The following is a 21,627-nucleotide window of genomic DNA, read 5'->3' on the forward strand; positions in this document are numbered from 1 at the left end:
AAAACGACTAGACGTTTATGCTCTAACTTAGACAGTCCGAGATGAGCCGATTACCATATTTATTTAGCCTCGAATAAATAGCTCACCTTTCAAACGTATATATGGCTTGAGTGACAGGGAGGGAGAGCCTATTGTGGTCCAATGATTTGCATATCTCCTCCTCTTACACACCTTAACCTGTCAAATCGCCCCTTTGGCGGGATCGTCAAAGCCATTTACCTTATATAGCCACGCACGAAGTTGATTGACAGTATGTACACGCCCCTCCACTCGCTACTCTCCTTCCCGTTTGTCTTGCGATGCCTGTAGCCTACTACCATCCTGCCCGAACATTTTCCTACGGAAGCGGAGCGCTGGGGAAAAGCCTAGTGGGGATTATCCAAGGTTACTACCTAGCAATATCCTACGGATACACATGGAGCCTCCATCATCTCTGCAAGTTTGCGTGTATCACCAAGTCTAAACTCGTTCATTAGAGTCTCCAGCAAATAGTGAAACTATATATTTCCTTCTTTCGGATCTGTTTATGTTTTTTTCTATGCATTATATTTCCTGAAAGGACTGGCATGAACGTGGATTTGGACATTTGATTAGGCGCAGCCGGATTCATTTTTTTCGTGGAACAGTCTCCTTTCTGCGCTCCGCATACAGAGCATCACCATGGACGTTTTGGCGAATCACGGTATTTTTCAGGAACTCCAGCTCGTGCATGACACCGGCTACTTCTCTGCGATGCCTTCGCTGGAGGAGAACTGGCAGCAGGTGACTCGAGTTTCGATCGTTAGCTATATTAATCGTTAACTGTAGCTATATTGCTGATGGTGGTTTGGCAAAGCCACCGAAGTGCGCCCGAATCACTGACATAGGCGTCAACTTTCCTCCAATATCTTGCATCACAAGTTCAGAGAGAGAGGTACTATAGCCTAAATATAATAGTAACTTGTAAAATAGATGAGTTTATGAAAGGAAACCGCTGCGCTATTGCAATTAAATCTTCATACTAGGCAATTAAATGTGCACGATGTATTGTTACGCTATTGTTAAGAATATTACCCTGTGTGATTAACTTGAAGCATGTAGTCTAATATTAAGTGTCGCAATGTAAACTTGTACTAAGTATGATTGTGTTATGATATTAGATCATACCAGCGGAGTGCTGTTCTGTGTTGAGCCGAGCGCAGGTTGTTATTCGCTGCCGCTAATGTATCCTTCACCCGTGCGCATGGTCTCAGCTGTCAACAGCAATTAGGGAAAAGCGGTCATAATTTCGACAGGGATGATGTAGATCTCTGAATAATAAAACCAGTGCTTTGTACATAAATAATACATCTGCTTCCGTCGGATTACTTGTTTTGAAACCCTCGGCGGCATGAGGCGAGGAGGTTCCCCATTCAAATGCATAATGTATTAACGCAGATGTATAGGGTTGCCGTTCGAGATAAGCAAGTGGTCTTTTTACAAGATGCTGTGGAAATGGGGAATAGGAAGAGGGGGATTATAATGGGGGAATGATGTGGTCCAGGAGTCAAGCCTCGAGGTTTCCGAGTCACATTGTGTCATAGTTTTTATAAGCACAGGCTCTATGGTGAAATGTCACGCCGGGGGACACATGGTGAAACCAACCTACTCTCCGTAGGGCTGCAGGCGTTATTCAACTCTGGTCTGCTGGGAAGTAAACTGTTTCACTTACTATGCAAGAAAGACAACATATACACGTTCAGTTTTCTCTGTATGCATAAAGTCTCGATGTTTCTTGTTTTACGCGGTGCGTGTAAAGGCATTTAAAGAACCACGCGGTTTCCATGCAGCATGCCATCCACCTGCGCTGATGGAAGCAGTTTTGGATGATCGATTTCGCCACCAGCATCGCTGGGCTGCAGACAACAGCAGTGCGTGGTCATTTGATGCTGGCTACTTGTGCCAGTAGAGTTCTTGTGTGTAAATGAAGGCTAGTGGTCCATGACCATGGCTTTACCCTCTCTAGTCACCTTCTTAATTGGCTTCCTGCTGTCAGCCACTCAAACATCCAGACTTAACTCAAGATCACTGTCCAGTCAAACACCAGATATTACTGCAGGCATTTGAAACACTATGTAACCATTGATAAATGTCATGTTACTGTATTACTGACATGGCTCTGCTCTGGTCTGGAGAATACAACCTGTCATCAATCTGAATCCTGGTCTGGAGAATACAACCTGGCATCAATCTGGTAGAATCCTGGTCTGGAGAATACAACTTGTCATCAATCTGGTAGAATCCTGGTCTGGAGAATAAAACCTGTCATCAATCTGGTAGAATCCTGGTCTGGAGAATACAACCTGTCATCAATCTGGTAGAATCCTGGTCTGGAGAATACAACCTGTCATCAATCTGAATCCTGGTCTGGAGAATACAACTTGTCATCAATCTGGTAGAATCCTGGTCTGGAGAATACAACCTGTCATCAATCTGATTCCTGGTCTGGAGAATACAACTTGTCATCAATCTGGTAGAATCCTGGTCTGGAGAATAAAACCTCTCATCAATCTGGTAGAATGAGTGTTAAATCCAGGCTGACATAGGCCTGGTGTAGTTTCAAAATGTTGTACTCTAGAGACACAGCCTATTGTACTTACAATGTATATGCTTTCAATATTTCCTAGATGTTTGTGTGAGTAAATGAAAAATGTCTCAAGGTCTGGAGTTGACATCCCCAGACCAGATAAGTCATTATAACAGACCTGTCTACCTGACGGCAGCCACTCAGGGACAAGCGACTGGCATTGTCCACCTCCATGGAGAAATATTGCCTGTATAAAACACATCAAACTCTGCCTGGCACATGGAACAATGTTGTCTTAATGCTGTGGCCCACAGTAGACATGTGATGCTTTAAGTGATGCTGTGATAGAACCTTGGTTTTAAAGGGCACTGCATGTTAGTCACCACTGGCATTGTGGTGGTGTTCCCTACTCCCTGTCTACAGGGCATAAATCAGGTGGTTATGGCATCAGCTGCTAGGCCTACACAAGGTGAGACTGCCCGACCATAGAACATGAATAGGACGTGCAATACAATACACAGATTCAGCACCCAACCATAACCTGAATAGGAGCACATTGCCTATTTTGTCACATGACTGACCAGCTGTCTTGATATAATTTTTAGAGTGTTTTGTTATTCCCTGTCTACCCAGTTGGTAGATGTAGAATTATCACTGGCCACATCACATGGACCTCATGGCTACACTGTAATACTACAGCCACAACACAAGGGCTGGCTGACATTGACCTACAGACAGTCTGTCTGCCCTCCAACACACTCACTTTGTCCTTCAGGGTTCACTCACAATAAGGGATGTCTAGTCAGTACTCAGGCAACATGGCCGAATATCACTCTACTGTATCAGAGATGTGCTTGGTTTCTAAATGTAGTGAAAGGGATATAGCATGTCTTTATAGAGGAGCTGTGTGTGTGTGTGTGTGCATGTGTGTGGAGATCTCCAGCAACCTGGCAGGTAGCAGTGGTGGTTGATGATAATGAGAGGAGGGAGAGAGAGAGAGCGCAAGAGGAGAGGAGATGAGGAGAGGGCAGGAGAAGAAAGCGGAGAGGAGAGGAGAAACGAGAATAGAACAGGAGAGGAGAGGAGAAGAGGAGAAACGAGAAGAGAACAGGAGAGGAGAGGAGAGGAGAGGAGAAACGAGAAGAGAACAGGAGTGGAGTGGAGTGGAGTGGAGAGGAGAGGAGAGGAGAGGAGAGGAGAAACGAGAAGAGAACAGGAGAGGAGAGGATGGGAGAAGAGAGGAGAGGAGAGAATTGGAGGAGAGAGGGAGAGAGAGTAGAAGAAAGAGGAGTGAGGATAGGAGAAGAGGGTAGGAGAATAAAGCAGAGGAGAGGAGAGGGAAGGAGAGGAGAGAAACAAGAAGAGAACAGGACAGGAGAGGAGGAGGGGATAGGAGAGAGTAGAAGCAAGGAGAGAGAGTAGAGGCAAGAAGAGGAGAGAAGGGAAAAGGTAGAGAGGAAAAATGAGAAGAGGAAAGGAGAGGAGAGAAGACGAGGAGAGGGAGTACAGGCAAGGAGGAGAGGAGAGGAGGAGAGTAGAAGCAAGGAGATGAGGAGAGAGAGTAGAGGCAAGAAGAGGCTGGGAGTGGAGAGAGTAGAGGCAAGGAGATGAGGAGAGGGAGTAAAGGCAAGAAGAGGCTGGGAGAGGAGAGAAGGAAATGAGAGAAGAGGAGAGGAGGACAGTGAGATAAAGGAGAGAAGTGCCAAGCATGCACATTTGCTACTGCAGGGTTTCACATTTCACAGTCCACTGGGCCAAGCCTGCAGGAGCAGATAGATGTAGAGATGTAGAGATGTAGAGATGTAGAGATGTAGAGATGTAGAGATAGAGAGATAGAGAGATGTAGAGATGTAGAGATGTAGAGATGTAGAGATGTAGAGATGTAGAGATAGAGAGATAGAGAGATGTAGAGATGTAGAGATGTAGAGATGTAGAGATGTAGAGATGTAGAGATAGAGAGATAGAGAGATAGAGAGATGTAGAGATGTAGAGATGTAGAGATGTAGAGATGTAGAGATGTAGAGATGTAGAGATGTAGAGATGTAGAGATAGAGAGGTAGAGATGTAGAGATGTAGAGATGTAGAGATGTAGAGATGTAGAGATAGAGAGATGTAGAGATGTAGAGATGTAGAGATGTAGAGATGTAGAGATGTAGAGATGTAGAGATAGAGAGATGTAGAGATGTAGAGATAGAGAGATGTAGAGATGTAGAGATGTAGAGATGTAGAGATGTAGAGATGTAGAGATAGAGAGATGTAGAGATGTAGAGATGTAGAGATGTAGAGATGTAGAGATGTAGAGATGTAGAGATAGAGAGATGTAGAGATGTAGAGATGTAGAGATAGAGAGATATAGAGAGTCAAAGAAAAAGAAGAGCATGAAGAGACAGACATGGAGCTGGACTGACTGACCGGCTTTCCCTTTGACTGACCAGGGAATCTGCCCCGGAGTGTCTCTTGTGTTATCCTGACCCTGTCTGCAGCCAGCCGGCTGCGTGCGTGAGTGAGTGTGTGTTGTAATCCTCAGTAGGGCCCCAGCTGCTTTCTCACAGCATGCAGACTGGAGGAGGAGAGCACTTACACTCTCCCTCTCTCCCTCCTTCCCTCTCTCCTTCTCTCCTTCCCTCCCTCCCTCCGTCTCTCCCTCTCTCCTTCCCTTCCTCCTTTTCTCCCTCCTTCCCACCTCCTTAGCTCGTTCATATGAAATGAAGAATCAACTCCCAATGGGATTGTCAGACGGCAGCACTCTGGTTAGTGTGTAAGAGGACGTGTACGCACACACATAAACACACAAAAACGCAAACACAAAAACACACACACACACAAAAACACACACTCGTGTGAGGACATGACCTCTGAGACTGTGTTTCTGATAAGCTCCAGTGTGTTGTGAGTGCATGTTCTGAATGGGGAGATACAGGATATATCTAGCTTATTCTATTTCTGTCTTCACCACCAAGCCAGCAGTCCTCTCTAGCTTATTCTATTTCTGTCTTCACCACCAAGCCAGCAGTCCTCTCTAGCTTATTCTATATCTGCCTTCACCACCAAGCCTGCAGTCCTCTCTAGCTTATTCTATGTCTGCCTTCACCACCAAGCCTGCAGTCCTCTCTAGCTTATTCTATTTCTGTCTTCACCACCAAGCCTGCAGTCCTCTCTAGCTTATTCTATGTCTGCCTTCACCACCAAGCCTGCAGTCCTCTCTAGCTTATTCTATGTCTGCCTTCACCACCAAGCCTGCAGTCCTCTCTAGCTTATTCTATGTCTGCCTTCACCACCAAGCCTGCAGTCCTCTCTAGAATGGCCATGTTTCCTTGCTGATGCTGATTGGTTACTGGTATAGGAGCAGTCTTCAATTCAGCCGTTCACTTATGGAGGGATTCATTCAATTCAATTCTAGTATTTTTCCATACATTTTTCCTTCATTTCTCAATTCGTAGTGAGAAAACCCTGAAATGTTGTCAGACGTGCAGTAACTTGTATGATAAATCACTATCGTCATCTGATATGATGCAGATCTCTACATTTCAAAGTAATGAAGCGACGTAATAGCAATTCTATGAATCCACCTCAAAGGAATCGGCCAGAAGAAAGAGGTTGGTGAGCAAAGCTTTGTCCCAGGAATCCAATAGATCATCAGCATGTGGAGGAGAGGACAGAGATTGTCCTGAGATGACATCACTCATGACACACTCTTTATGAAAGGAGCTTCATGTGGTTGAGCGTCATTTCTCAGGAGGGCGTTACGCAGCGCTCAGGAGCCACTATCTTATGACTGAGCGTCATTTCTCAGGAGGGCGTTACGCAGCGCTCAGGACACACTATCTTATGACTGAGCGTCATTTCTCAGGAGGGCGTTACGCAGCGCTCAGGAGACACTATCTTATGACTGAGCGTCATTTCTCAGGAGGGCGTTACGCAGCGCTCAGGAGACACTATCTTATGACTGAGCGTCATTTCTCAGGAGGGCGTTACGCAGCGCTCAGGAGACACTATCTTATGACTGAGCGGCCATTTCTTAGAAAACAGGAGGACAGAATTCAAGAGGAAATAGGCTTTGGTGACCTGGAGCAGAATAAAATAAGAATTTCCATCTCAGATGGACTAATGAAGTTCTATTCTAGTTGCTGTATCTAAGTCTAATACAGTTATATTCTAGTTGCTGTATCTAAGTCTAATACAGTTTATTCTAGTTGCTGTATCTAATTCTAATACAGTTCTATTATAGTTGCTGTATCTAAGTCTAATACAGTTATTCTAGTTGCTGTATCTAAGTCTAATACAGTTATTCTAGTTGCTGTATCTAAGTCTAATAGAGTTATATTCTAGTTGCTGTATCTAAGTCTAATACAGTTCTATTCTAGTTGTTGTATCTAAGTCTAATACAGTTCTATTCTAGTTGCTGTATCTAAGTCTAATACAGTTCTATTCTAGTTGTTGTATCTAAGTCTAATACAGTTCTATTCTAGTTGCTGTATCTAAGTCTAATACAGTTCTATTCTAGTTGCTGTATCTAAGTCTAATACAGTTCTATTCTAGTTGTTGTATCTAAGTCTAATACAGTTCTATTCTAGTTGCTGTATCTAAGTCTAATACAGTTCTATTCTAGTTGTTGTATCTAAGTCTAATACAGTTATATTCTAGTTGTTGTATCTAAGTCTAATACAGTTCTATTCTATTCTAGTTGCTGTATCTAAGTCTAATACAGTTCTATTCTATTCTAGTTGTTGTATCTAAGTCTAATACAGTTCTATTCTAGTTGTTGTATCTAAGTCTAATACAGTTCTATTCTAGTTGTTGTATCTAAGTCTAATACAGTTCTATTCTAGTTGCTGTATCTAAGTCTAATACAGTTATATATTCTGTTCTAGTTGCTGTAGCTAACTCTTGTATCATCGTCGTCAGACACTTGCATGACAATGAATTGACAGAGAGGAGCTGGTTAAACCTAACACAGACTGGACCACTAGGCTAATCTAATGTATATAAACTAACACAGACTGGACCACCAGGCTAATCTAATGTATATAAACTAACACAGACTGGACCACCAGGCTAATCTAATGTATATAAACTAACACAGACTGGACCACCAGGCTAATATAATGTATATAAACTAACACAGACTGGACCACCAGGCTAATCTAATGTATATAAACTAACATAGACTGGACCACCAGGCTAATATAATGTATATAAACTAACACAGACTGGACCACCAGGCTAATCTAATGTATATAAACTAACATAGACTGGACCACCAGGCTAATATAATGTATATAAACTAACACAAACTGGACCACCAGGCTAATCTAATGTATATAAACTAACACAGACTGGACCACCAGGCTAATCTAATGTATATAAACTAACATAGACTGGACCACCAGGCTAATATAATGTATATAAACTAACACAGACTGGACCACCAGGCTAATCTAATGTATATAAACTAACACAGACTGGACCACCAGGCTAATATAATGTATATAAACTAACACAGACTGGACCACCAGGCTAATATAATGTATATAAACTAACATAGACTGGACCACCAGGCTAATATAATGTATATAAACTAACACAGACTGGACCACCAGGCTAATCTAATGTATATAAACTAACACAGACTGGACCACCAGGCTAATCTAATGTATATAAACTAACACAGACTGGACCACCAGGCTAATATAATGTATATAAACTAACACAGACTGGACCACCAGGCTAAAATAATGTATATAAACTAACACAGACTGGACCACCAGGCTAATCTAATGTATATAAACTAACACAGACTGGACCACCAGGCTAATCTAATGTATATAAACTAACATAGACTGGACCACCAGGCGAACTAACACAGACTGGACCACCAGGCTAATCTAATGTATATAAACTAACACAGACTGGACCACCAGGCTAATATAATGTATATAAACTAACACAGACTGGACCACCAGGCTAAAATAATGTATATAAACTAACACAGACTGGACCACCAGGCTAATCTAATGTATATAAACTAACACAGACTGGACCACCAGGCTAATCTAATGTATATAAACTAACACAGACTGGACCACCAGGCTAATCTAATGTATATAAACTAACACAGACTGGACCACCAGGCTAATCTAATGTATATAAACTAACACAGACTGGACCACCAGGCTAATCTAATGTATATAAACTAACACAGACTGGACCACCAGGCTAATCTAATGTATATAAACTAACACAGACTGGACCACCAGGCTAATCTAATGTATATAAACTAACACAGACTGGACCACCAGGCTAATCTAATGTATATAAACTAACACAGACTGGACCACCAGGCTAATCTAATGTATATAAACTAACACAGACTGGACCACCAGGCTAATCTAACGTATCTAACACTGAACAATAGAGTTCAGAGTGCAATTCAGACCCGATACAAAGACTGACAGCAAGGAGATTCTTAATGAGATTCCTATTGCACTGTCAGGGAGAAAAATGACATTCATACAAGCATTAGAAGGCTGTTGCCAAAAGCAAGCCCTCATTATTCAACTGGCATTCAAGCACTCCACTGTGAATCACTTCATAATCATCATTTTGTGTGTGTCTGTCTGTGTCACCCTCTGACCTCAGAACACATCTTTTAAGTGATCGGACCACAATGCACTCTGCCTGCTCCTCCAAGAGGTGAGCTCGTCATTCAACAAGCGAGAAGATGATTGCGAGTGATGGGTGGGTGATGCATTGAAAAGGAGGCGACGGAGAGGTGGAGTGTTGATGAAGTAAAGAAGAGGATGGAGGGAGGAGACGATGCGTTCATTTGTCTGGCTCTTCTCATTCAGAGGAGTGACTGTCACGTCAGTAGCACCCTCTTGGAGAGACGATGAGAGGAGAGGGGGGAAGAGGGGATGAGGAGGAGGAGGAGAAAAGGGAAGGGAAAGCACATCTTTATGTATGGATTCTGTCATCTCCGCGCTGGACGAGCACGTCGAGCATATCTGGCAACCCTGCCCTGGGGGGATTTGATTAACAGTGGGGAGAGGGAGCCAGTCATTTATTCTCACACCAGACTCACACATGGCCAGGCAATGACTTTCACATCATTTGAGTGGAGATGGGAAGCTGTTACAGTGCTTTAGAGTGATCCGACATGCCTCGTCGCAATTCATCCTGACATTGCAACCAGAGCGAGAGAGAGGGCTCAGACATTTCCGACATGTCCTTAAAATTTGGCATTTTGGCAATTCTTATATCCTCTCTCGGTCTCAGTCTGTCTTCCTGCCTGTCTGTCTTCCTGCCTGCCTGTCTGACTGCCTGTCTCTGTTTCGTTCTCTCTCCCTGTCTGTCTCTCACACTCAGCATCGGTGAGGAACTGGAAGACTGAGAAGGTTCATCATTGTTGTTATCTAAGACCATGGAGTTTTGTTCCAACTGAACACAGTGTACCAAGGATACATGGTACTTTACTTGTCTGCCCTATTCTTCTATAACCTTTTACCCCAGACAAATGTCAGTGGAAGGTGTCCTAGCATGCCAAATCAATGATCAACCACTGTTGACAACCACACATAAAATCAACCTCAGATCTCTCTAGTCTAGCAACACCTGTTGCTAAGCAGCCGGCACCGAGCACCAGGCAGGCTTAGGATCATTTGTTTGTTTAGTCTGGAACAATAATCCCACCTACCCATGGAACATCGAGGTCTAGAGAAGGGAGATGTCAAATCTGTTTTCTCCATCCTCGTTTATTCCATTCCTCACCTTTCTGGTAGTGGATTGGAGGAGAGGATCCCAGGACCCTGCCCTCTAACCTCCTCCTCCTATGCTCTTTGAGAGAGAGGAGAAGAATGGAGGAAACAAGGACAGAGGAAGCAAGGATTGACATCTAGTAACAGCCAAAGAGTCCTTTACTGTGACGTGGAAGGAGAGAGTTAAACAGTAGTGCACTTTAGATCAGAAGTAGTGCACTAGATATGAAAAAGGATGCCCTTTCAGATTCCCCCAGAGACAGAATGGGGAAGCCTTACAGACAGGAGCATAGTGCAGGATAAACGTCTGTGGCTTAGGCACGGTTCAGCCTCTGTCATATTGGTAGTTACCCATGGATGATGGTGAGGGAGATTGGGATATAGAGTTACCCATGGATGAGGGAGATTGGGATATAGAGTTACCCATGGATGAGGGAGATTGGGATATAGAGTTACCCATGGATGAGGGAGATTGGGATATAGAGTTACCCATGGATGATGGTGAGGGAGATTGGGATATAGAGTTACCCATGGATGACGGTGAGGGAGATTGGGATATAGAGTTACCCATGGATGATGGTGAGGGAGATTGGGATATAGAGTTACCCATGGATGACGGTGAGGGAGATTGGGATATAGAGTTACCCATGGATGATGGTGAGGGAGATTGGGATATAGAGTTACCCATGGATGATGGTGAGGGAGATTGGGATATAGAGTTACCCATGGATGACGGTGAGGGAGATTGGGATATAGAGTTACCCATTGATGATGGTGAGGGAGATTGGGATATAGAGTCACCCATGGATGAGGGAGATTGGGATATAGAGTTACCCATTGATGATGGTGAGGGAGATTGGGATATAGAGTTACCCATGGATGAGGGAGATTGGGATATAGAGTTACCCATGGATGAGGGAGATTGGGATATAGAGTTACCCATGGATGAGGGAGATTGGGATATAGAGTTACCCATGGATGATGGTGAGGGAGATTGGGATATAGAGTTACCCATGGATGACGGTGAGGGAGATTGGGATATAGAGTTACCCATGGATGATGGTGAGGGAGATTGGGATATAGAGTTACCCATGGATGACGGTGAGGGAGATTGGGATATAGAGTTACCCATGGATGATGGTGAGGGAGATTGGGATATAGAGTTACCCATGGATGATGGTGAGGGAGATTGGGATATAGAGTTACCCATGGATGACGGTGAGGGAGATTGGGATATAGAGTTACCCATTGATGATGGTGAGGGAGATTGGGATATAGAGTCACCCATGGATGAGGGAGATTGGGATATAGAGTTACCCATTGATGATGGTGAGGGAGATTGGGATATAGAGTTACCCATGGATGAGGGAGATTGGGATATAGAGTTACCCATGGATGAGGGAGATTGGGATATAGAGTTACCCATGGATGAGGGAGATTGGGATATAGAGTTACCCATGGATGAGGGAGATTGGGATATAGAGTTACCCATTGATGATGGTGAGGGAGATTGGGATATAGAATTACCCATGGATGATGGTGAGGGAGATTGGGATATAGAGTTACCCATGGATGATGGTGAGGGAGATTGGGATATAGAGTTACCCATTGATGATGGTGAGGGAGATTGGGATATAGAGTTACCCATGGATGACGGTGAGGGAGATTGGGATATAGAGTTACCCATTGATGATGGTGAGGGAGATTGGGATATAGAGTTACCCATTGATGATGGTGAGGGAGATTGGGATATAGAATTACCCATGGATGAGGGAGATTGGGATATAGAGTTACCCATGGATGATGGTGAGGGAGATTGGGATGAATGAGAGAGTGAGGGACTGATCACATGAGAGTACAGTGCAGTAATGGGAACAAGGAGGCATGTGGTTAGGTTCAGAATGTTAAGTGACCTTGGCTTCCTTTACTGAGAAGAGGTAGGATGCTGAAGATGTGGTGGTTTTAAGTTGCCCAATAAGAGGTGTGTGTGTGTGTGTGTGTGTGTGTGTGTGTGTGTGTGTGTGTGTGTGTGTGTGTGTGTGTGTGTGTGTGTGTGTGTGTGTGTGTGTGTGTGTGTGTGTGTGTGTGTGTGTGTGTGTGTGTGTGTGTGTGTGTGTGTGTGTCTTCAGCTCTGTGTCCCAATATGCAAACCCAGCGGTATTTCCATATGCTCTGAGTAATCATTTCCTCAGTTCCAACACGACCTGGCCACTCTCCAGTCAGCCAGTGTGTGTCAGGACCTCGATGTAATGTCCTCCCCCCTCCCTCCCTCTGCTGTCTCTCACTCAGAGCAACGCAGGCTGCTGGCTGGACCCGGCTACTGGAATACAATATGCACCATCAGCTGTAGTGCATCAGTGGTGGTTAGGCTACGGCTATACTATAGACAGTAATGCCAAGGCTTTAGCTCAGAGGGCTAAGTTCAGACCTAGATTCGAACCCTGGTCAGTTACATTGTGGTTCACCACAATAGCAGCTACAGGCTAACTCTGCTGGGATTGGAGGAGAGGAGGGTGGCTGGTTTTACAGAAACTAATGCTAGGCTGCTGAACTGGCAAATGGTCTCTATTTAGTCTGGAGACTATCTTCTCCCCCGGTGATTTGATGAATCCTGGGGCATTTCATTCCTCACGGTCTTCTTCTGACATCAGTGGCCTGGTTTTGATCAGTACTATTGGTCTGTCTCATTGCACTACCAGTATAGACCTATAGAAGGCCTATATTTGGCCAAAGAGGACCCCATTCAAGCAGTTGATCCTATTTACTGTAATCTTGTGACCCCAGTCCCTGTCCTGCAGCCATTGTAGAGCAAATGTATGTCTATGATGTTCTGTCTCCCAGGCAATATACAGTAGACTGCATCCCCCACCTCTCCCTGGCCCACTACTGTAGACTCTTGGCCTAGATAGGCCATAAACACTTGGTTATAAAAAGGAGGAAATTAATTACCCAGTCAAACAAATGGCTTCGGTGTAACGTTGGGCGCCTCCCCCAACAGGGGGAAGTTATTTGGGTCGCTAGATATTTTAGTCCCGGTGATGTTGCCGGGAATACCTTAGGGAACAGACTGGGTTTTATAAGAGAGACCATCAATAATTTTGGACTGTGTTTGTGTGTGTGTGTGTCTGTGTGTCTGGAGGGGGAGGCGGTGTGTGTGTGTCTGTGTGTCTGGAGGGAGAGGCGGTGTGTGTGTGTGTGTGAGAGAGAGTGAATGAGAGAGGGAGCTATAGCAAGGCAGTGATCTGTGTACATTATTACCTGTATGCTTCTACATGCCCTACTGTATGATGATGTGTTCTTGTCGTAGCCGGCTGGGACCACTCTGTCTATGAGGTTCAGTGGAGCAGGTCCCAGGTGTCTGCTGGGACCACTCTGTCTATGAGGTTCAGTGGAGCAGGTCCCAGGTGTCTGCTGGGACCACTCTGTCTATGAGGTTCAGTAGAGCAGGTCCCATGTGTTCACTTAAATCGCAACTAGTCGTATTTATTTAAGCCTGAACTGGTGCAACCAGTGAACCCATAGCCAAGGGACTGTGGGCCGGTGTTTCCCTTCCAAACAGTCCCCCATAGCTCCAACCAACCAGGCAACATCAAGCACAACTCTGCACACAGTCCATTATGGGAAGCGTTCATTCAAACACTACCTCAAGCACATGTGACTGATCTCTGTGTGCAAAGTGAATGGCGCTCTCTCTGTGAGTGGTGAACAAACACAGGTAATACTAGCCCAGATATGGCTCGTAGAAAGGTGAGTTGGGGAAAGGTTGTGTTTGGGTTGAGATGAGGTCGTGTGCTACATGACTAATGTGGGTAACAAAAGATCCCTGTACCATGAAAGAGTTGTTTTGTCTTGAGATGGTTTAGATTGGATGGGGCTCTGGGACGGACTTTTCTACCTATATGATTGTATTAATGGATAGATCCAATCCAAATCAGATCAGATTGTATTTGTCACATGCGCCTGATACAGGTGTAGACCTTACCGTGAAACTCTTACAGACAAGCCCGTAACCAACTATGCAGTTCAAGAAATAGAGTTAAGAATATATTAGCTAAATAAACTAAAGTAACTAAATAAAATAACAATAACGAGGCTATATACCGAGTCAATGTGCGGGGGTACAGGTTAGTTGAGGTACTATGTACATGTAGGTGGGGGTAAAGTGACTTTGCATAGATAATAAACAGCGAGTAGCACCAATGTAAAAACAGGGGTGGGGTGTCAGGACGGTGCAGCTGTAGAAATTATCTTTATAATCTGGGGACCCATGCCAAATATTTTTTGCCGCCTGATGGGGAAAAGGTTTTGTTGTGCCCTTTTCACGACTGTCTTGGTGTGTTTGGACCATGATAGTTTGTTGGTGATGTGGACACCAAGGGGCTTGAAACTCTCGACCCGCTCCACATACGGCCCTGTTGATGTTAATGGGGGTGTGTTCGGCCCTTCTTTTCCTGTAGTCCACAATCGGCTCCTTTGTCTTGCTCACGTTAAGGGAGAGGTTGTTGTCCTTGCACCACACTGCCAGGTCTCTGACCTCCTCCCTATAGGCTGTCTCATCGCTGTCGGCGATCAGGCCTACTGTTGTGTTGTCAGCAAACTTAATGATGGTGTTGGAGTCGTGCTTGGCCACGCAGTCGTGGGTGAACAGGGAGTACAGGAGGGGACTAAGCACGCACCCCTGAGGGGCCCCTGTGTTGATGATCAGTGTGGCAGATGTGTTGTTGCCCTTATCAGATAAACTTCAGTCTCACCTTTCATACTATACTGCACTAATTTCCTTTTAAATGGGACCTGCCTGCCAAGCTTGAACCAATCAAATACGAGCTTACAAAACAGGCTTCCAGGCCTGAACCAATCAAACACCGGCTTACAAAATAGACTTCCAAGCCTGAACCAATCAAATAGAGGCTTACAAAACCGAAATCCAGTCTCTTGTTTATTATTACAGTGTCTGACTCATACTATGCCCTTCGTCCATGTGACAGACAGCTCACGCGTGCACACACACACACTCACTCACACAACACACACACACAGAAGCAAAAGTCTGGTTGTAGTGCTTCTATCTTCACTAAAAAGATACTCAGCTATTATGAAGAGGCTCGGCTATTAGGAAGAGGCTCGGCTATTAGGAAGAGGCTCAGCTATTAGGAAGAGGCTCGGCTATTAGGAAGAGGCTCGGCTATTAGGAAGAGGCTCGGCTATTAGGAAGAGGCTCGGCTATTAGGAAGAGGCTCGGCTATTAGGAAGAGGCTCGGCTATTAGGAAGAGGCTCGGCTATTAGGAAGAGGCTCGGCTATTAGGAAGAGGCTCGGCTATTAGGAAGAGGCTCGGCTATTATGAAGAGGCTCGGCTATTAGGAAGAGGCTCGGCTATTAGGAAGAGGCTCGGCTATTAGGAAGAGGCTCGGCTATTAGGAAGAGGCTCGGCTATTAGGAAGAGGCTCGGCTATTAGGAAGAGGCTCGGCTATTAGGAAGAGGCTCGGCTATTATGAAGAGGCTCGGCTATTAGGAAGAGGCTCGGCTATTAGGAAGAGGCTCGGCTATTAGGAAGAGGCTCGGCTATTAGGAAGAGGCTCGGCTATTAGGAAGAGGCTCGGCTATTAGGAAGAGGCTCGGCTATTAGGAAGAGGCTCGGCTATTAGGAAGAGGCTCGGCTATTAGGAAGAGGCTCGGCTATTAGGAAGAGCCTCTGTTATAAAAACAGGTTTAGTTATAGGGAGGAAATTGGGATTAAAGTGCTTGCACTCTGTTTCAGTATTTCACTGAGGAGGCAGACTCTGGGCAGAGAGGGGTTAGCAGGTTCAAGCAGAGTAGCGTGCTTCCTTCCACGGCACAGTCCTCAATCAGCACAGAACACTAAACAGGCTTTTCTTCCATTCTATCTCTGGAGGAAAGCCCACTGCAGTGGCAACAGAGAGGTATGTTGTTCAATATTTAAGCAGCTTGGCTAATCTGTGTTCCTGAGGTTTGTTTTAAAAGCGTTCCTGTGTGAATGAAGACGGGGGAGAATGACACATTATCTCTTTCTTCTGGCTCATACACCCTCCCAGTTAATTCTGGGGGAGGGAAGTTGCGCTCACACACACACACACGTGTAAACAATTTTGACCTCATGAACTTTAACCCGTCACCTGAGGCCCTAGCAGGGTGTGGTTACCTGCTTTCGAAAGATCCCGCCTTTTTTCCCTATTAAAGCTTAATTAACTTCATTGGAAGCGTATCTCAATGCTGTAATCAGTGGTTGGTGGAGTTGACCCTCTTGACCCCTAGTTAACCTCAGTGGGGGCATATCTCAATGCTGTGGTTGGTGGAGTTCACCTTCTTGACCCCCAGTTAACCCCAGTGGAGGCATATCTCAGTTATAATCAGTGGTTGGTGGAGTTGACCAAATGCCCCCACTGAGGTTAACTAGGGGTATACAGTGCCTTGCGAAAGTATTCGGCCCCCTTGAACTTTGCGACCTTTTGCCACATTTCAGGCTTCAAACATAAAGATATAAAACTGTATTTTTTTGTGACGAATCAACAACAAGTGGGACACAATCATGAAGTGGAACGACATTTATTGAATATTTCAAACTTTTTTAACAAATCAAAAACTGAAAAATTGGGCGTGCAAAATTATTCAGCCCCCTTAAGTTAATACTTTGTAGCGCCACCTTTTGCTGCGATTACAGCTGTAAGTCGCTTGGGGTATGTCTCTATCAGTTTTGCACATCGAGAGACTGACATTTTTTCCCATTCCTCCTTGCAAAACAGCTCGAGCTCAGTGAGGTTGGATGGAGAGCATTTGTGAACAGCAGTTTTCAGTTCTTTCCATAGATTCTCGATTGGATTCAGGTCTGGACTTTGACTTGGCCATTCTAACACCTGGATATGTTTATTTTTGAACCATTCCATTGTAGATTTTGCTTTATGTTTTGGATCATTGTCTTGTTGGAAGACAAATCTCCGTCCCAGTCTCAGGTCTTTTGCAGACTCCATCAGGTTTTCTTCCAGAATGGTCCTGTATTTGGCTCCATCCATCTTCCCATCAATTTTAACCATCTTCCCTGTCCCTGCTGAAGAAAAGCAGGCCCAAACCATGATGCTGCCACCACCATGTTTGACAGTGGGGATGGTGTGTTCAGCTGTGTTGCTTTTACGCCAAACATAACGTTTTGCATTGTTGCCAAAAAGTTCAATTTTGGTTTCATCTGACCAGAGCACCTTCTTCCACATGTTTGGTGTGTCTCCCAGGTGGCTTGTGGCAAACTTTAAACAACACTTTTTATGGATATCTTTAAGAAATGGCTTTCGTCTTGCCACTCTTCCATAAAGGCCAGATTTGTGCAATATACAACTGATTGTTGTCCTATGGACAGAGTCTCCCACCTCAGCTGTAGATCTCTGCAGTTCATCCAGAGTGATCATGGGCCTCTTGGCTGCATCTCTGATCAGTCTTCTCCTTGTATGAGCTGAAAGTTTAGAGGGACGGCCAGGTCTTGGTAGATTTGCAGTGGTCTGATACTCCTTCCATTTCAATATTATCGCTTGCACAGTGCTCCTTGGGATGTTTAAAGCTTGGGAAATCTTTTTGTATCCAAATCCGGCTTTAAACTTCTTCACAACAGTATCTCGGACCTGCCTGGTGTGTTCCTTGTTCTTCATGATGCTCTCTGCGCTTTTTTCGGACCTCTGAGACTATCACAGTGCAGGTGCATTTATACGGAGACTTGATTACACACAGGTGGATTGTATTTATCATCATTAGTCATTTAGGTCAACATTGGATCATTCAGAGATCCTCACTGAACTCTGGAGAGAGTTTTCCGCACTGAAAGTAAAAGGGGCTGAATAATTTTGCACGCCCAATTTTTCAGTTTTTGATTTGTTAAAAAAGTTTGAAATATCCAATAAATGTCTTTCCACTTCATGATTGTGTCCCACTTGTTGTTGATTCTTCACAAAAAAATACAGTTTTATATCTTTATGTTTGAAGCCTGAAATGTGGCAAAAGGTCGCAAAGTTCAAGGGGGCCGAATACTTTCGCAAGGCACTGTATATATCTCAATGCTGTAATCAGTGGAGATGACCCTCTTGACCCCTAGTGAACCTCAGTGGTTGGCAATAATCAGTCCCATGACTGGCTGTAAAATAACCTTTCACAACCCCTTTCTTCAAACACTGCACATCTGTAGACATCACACCTCAGCCCTCACTACCAGACTGTGTTTGACCTTGGCAAATCATTTACATGTTAGTCCTTTAGCAGATGCTCTTATCCACAGCCACTTACAGGAGCAATCAGGGTTAAGTGCCTTGCACAAGGGCACATCTACAGATTTTTTAACTAGTCTGCTCGGGATTTGAACCAGTGACCTTTCTGTTACTGTCCCAATGTTCTTAACCGCTAAGTGCCTTGCCGCCCGTAGCACCGTGCAGCAAACAGAAACAAAACCTAACAGGTCCTATCTGTACAGACCCAGTTTAGCCTGTTCTCCATTCTGGACGACGTGACTTGGGTGCCCATTCTGTATCTGCACCAAGCCTGTATGAAGAGGAAGCTGACTTTTTCCAGTTCGCTGTTCCCTTTATCTCTCCCCTCTCTCTCCTCTGCCTCTGTTATTCCCCCCCCCCCCCCCCTTTCTCTCCCTCACAGCTCTTTTGTTTCGCCAAACTCATTTCCAGCCGAGTGCCATTCTCTCTGCCCTGTCATTGTGTGTGGTAATGAAGATTAGCTAGCTTGTGGCTCACAATGGGGTACCCAAATCCAGCATACAAACGACTCCAAATCCCCCCGCTAACTGTTAACCCTGGTGTAAAACGCTTGTCTCCCACCCAACCCCTATCCTAACCCACTCCAACCCTTTCTCTGAGCGTGGGGGGGGGGGGGGGGGGGGGGGTGTAATACTTTCGGCCGGTTCACTGGTTGAATGGGAATGGCTGTTTCCTGATTAGATTAGCGTGGATTTGGCCGCTGAGAGGGGACCTCTTGGCGAGTCGCTACACCGATAAACAGCAGCTCAACCAAAGCCAGTTAAAGAGACAAGGATCCTCTCCCCAGTGAGCTCCACTGCCGTCACGCTAGTCTCTCCAGTCACTGGGATAATCCACTGGGCTTGGCTCCTCTCCCCACAACTTCTCTATTTCCCCAAAACTATCTCCTCTCCCTCTCCTCTTTTCTCCTCTCCCCCTTTCTCTTTCTTGTCTCCCTCCTCCTCTCCTCTTTCTCCTATTTCGCTCTTCCTCTCCTGTCTTCTAATCTCTCCTCTTCTCTCATGTCTTCCCCTTCTCCTCTCCTCTCATTGTCACCTTTGCCTCTCGTCTCATCTCCTCTCAAGTCCTGACACTCTTCCCCCTATCCTCTCTCTTCCTCTCCTCTCATTTCCACCCTCTGTTCTCACTCGTCTGCTCCTCCCTTCCTCTCATCTCCCCTGTCCTCTCCATCCTCTCCTCTCATTTCCACCCTCTGTTCTCACTCGTCTGCTCCTCCCTTCCTCTCATCTCCCCTGTACTCTCTCTTCCCCTCCTCTCATTTCCACCCTCTGTTCTCACTCGTCTGCTCCTCCCTTCCTCTCATCTCCCCTGTCCTCTCTCTTCCCCTCCTCTCATTTCCACCCACTGTTCTCACTCGTCTGCTCCTCCCTTCCTCTCATCTCCCCTGTCCTCTCTCTTCCCCTCCTCTCATTTCCACCCTCTGTTCTCACTCCTCTGCTCCTCCCTTCCTCTCATCTCCCCTGTCCTCTCCATCCTCTCCTCTCATTTCCACCCTCTGTTCTCACTCGTCTGCTCCTCCCTTCCTCTCATCTCCCCTGTCCTCTCATCCTCTCCTCTCATTTCCACCCTCTGTTCTCACTCGTCTGCTCCTCCCTTCCTCTCATCTCCCCTGTCCTCTCCATCCTCTCCTCTCATTTCCACCCTCTGTTCTCACTCGTCTGCTTCTCCCTTCCTCTCATCTCCCCTGTCCTCTCCATCCTCTCCTCTCATTTCCACCCTCTGTTCTCACTCCTCTGCTCCTCCCTTCCTCTCATCTCCCCTGTCCTCTCCATCCTCTCCTCTCATTTCCACCCTCTGTTCTCACTCCTCTGCTCCTCCCTTCCTCTCATCTCCCCTGTCCTCTCTATCCTCTCCTCTCATTTCCACCCTTTGTTCTCACTCGTCTGCTCCTCCCTTCCTCTCCTCTCCTCTGTCCTCTCTCTTCCCCTCCTCTCATTTCCACCCTCTGTTCTCACTCGTCTGCTCCTCCCTTCCTCTCATCTCCCCTGTCCTCTGCTCCTCTCATCTCCCCTGTCCTCTGCTCCTCCCTTCCTCTCATCTCCCCTGTCCTCTCCATCCTCTCATCTCCCCTGTCCTCTCCATCCTCTCATCTCCCCTGTCCTCTGCTCCTCCCTTCCTCTCATCTCCCCTGTCCTCTCCATCCTCTCTTCATTGCCAGGACACACAGGCGTTTTCACAGCACGTCACAACCAAATTAGACTGCTGATCAGAAGAATACATTTGGTTTGCTTTTCTGAGGCACTGCATGATGTTGCCTCAGTAATTCTCCTAATCTTTAATTACTTTTCTTCTAGAAGGATTTACATCTCAAAGCAGTCTGTCCATTTACTGTAGAATGTGTCAGAATGTATACTGAGTTGTTTACTGACAGTTGTATACTGACAATCGGTTGTTTACTGACAATAGGTTGTATACTGACAATAGGTTGTATACTGACAATCGGTTGTTTACTGACAATAGGTTGTATACTGACAATAGGTTGTATACTGACAATAGGTTGTCAGCAAGGTCCCCCTGCTCAAGAAGCACATATACTTGCCCATCTGAAGTTTGCCAATGAACATCTGAATGATTCAGAGGACAACTGGGTGACAGTGTTGTGGTCAGATGAGACCAAAATGGAGCTCTTTGGCATCAACTCAACTCGCCGTGTTTGGAGGAGGAGGAATGCTGCCTATGACCCCAAGACCACCATCCCCACCATCAAAAATGGAGTTGGAAACATTATGCTTTGGGGGTGTTTTTCTGCTAAGGGGACAGGACAACTTCACCGCATCAAAGGGACGATGGACGGGGACATGTATCGTCAAATCTTGGGTGAGAACCTCCTTCCCTCAGCCAGGGCATTGAAAATGGGTCGTGGATGGGTATTCCAGCATGACCCAAAACACACGGCCAAGGAAACAAAGGACTAGCTCAAGAAGAAGCATATTAAGGTCCTGGAGTGGCCTAGCCAGTCTCCAGACCTTAATCCCATAGAAAATCTGTGGAGGGAGCTGAAGGTTCGAGTTGCCAAACGTCAGCCTCGAAACCTTAATGACTTGGAGAAGATCTGCAAAGAGGAGTG

At 45.5% G+C, this 21,627-nt stretch overlaps 1 protein-coding gene across 1 annotated transcript in view; it reads left to right on the forward strand.

The window, feature by feature from the left end:
* The first annotated feature begins 459 nt into the window (after positions 1-459).
* LOC139396103 (Krueppel-like factor 7) overlaps positions 460-21,627 on the forward strand; it is a 52,757-nt gene continuing 31,589 nt past the window's right edge. The window contains exon 1 of the mRNA XM_071143311.1: positions 460-762. Coding sequence (XP_070999412.1) covers positions 661-762 — 102 coding nt within the window. The 5' untranslated portion in view covers positions 460-660. The remainder of the gene's footprint in view (positions 763-21,627) is intronic.

Source organism: Oncorhynchus clarkii, unplaced genomic scaffold (assembly GCF_045791955.1).
Source record: "Oncorhynchus clarkii lewisi isolate Uvic-CL-2024 unplaced genomic scaffold, UVic_Ocla_1.0 unplaced_contig_13405_pilon_pilon, whole genome shotgun sequence".
NCBI lineage: Eukaryota > Metazoa > Chordata > Actinopteri > Salmoniformes > Salmonidae > Oncorhynchus > Oncorhynchus clarkii.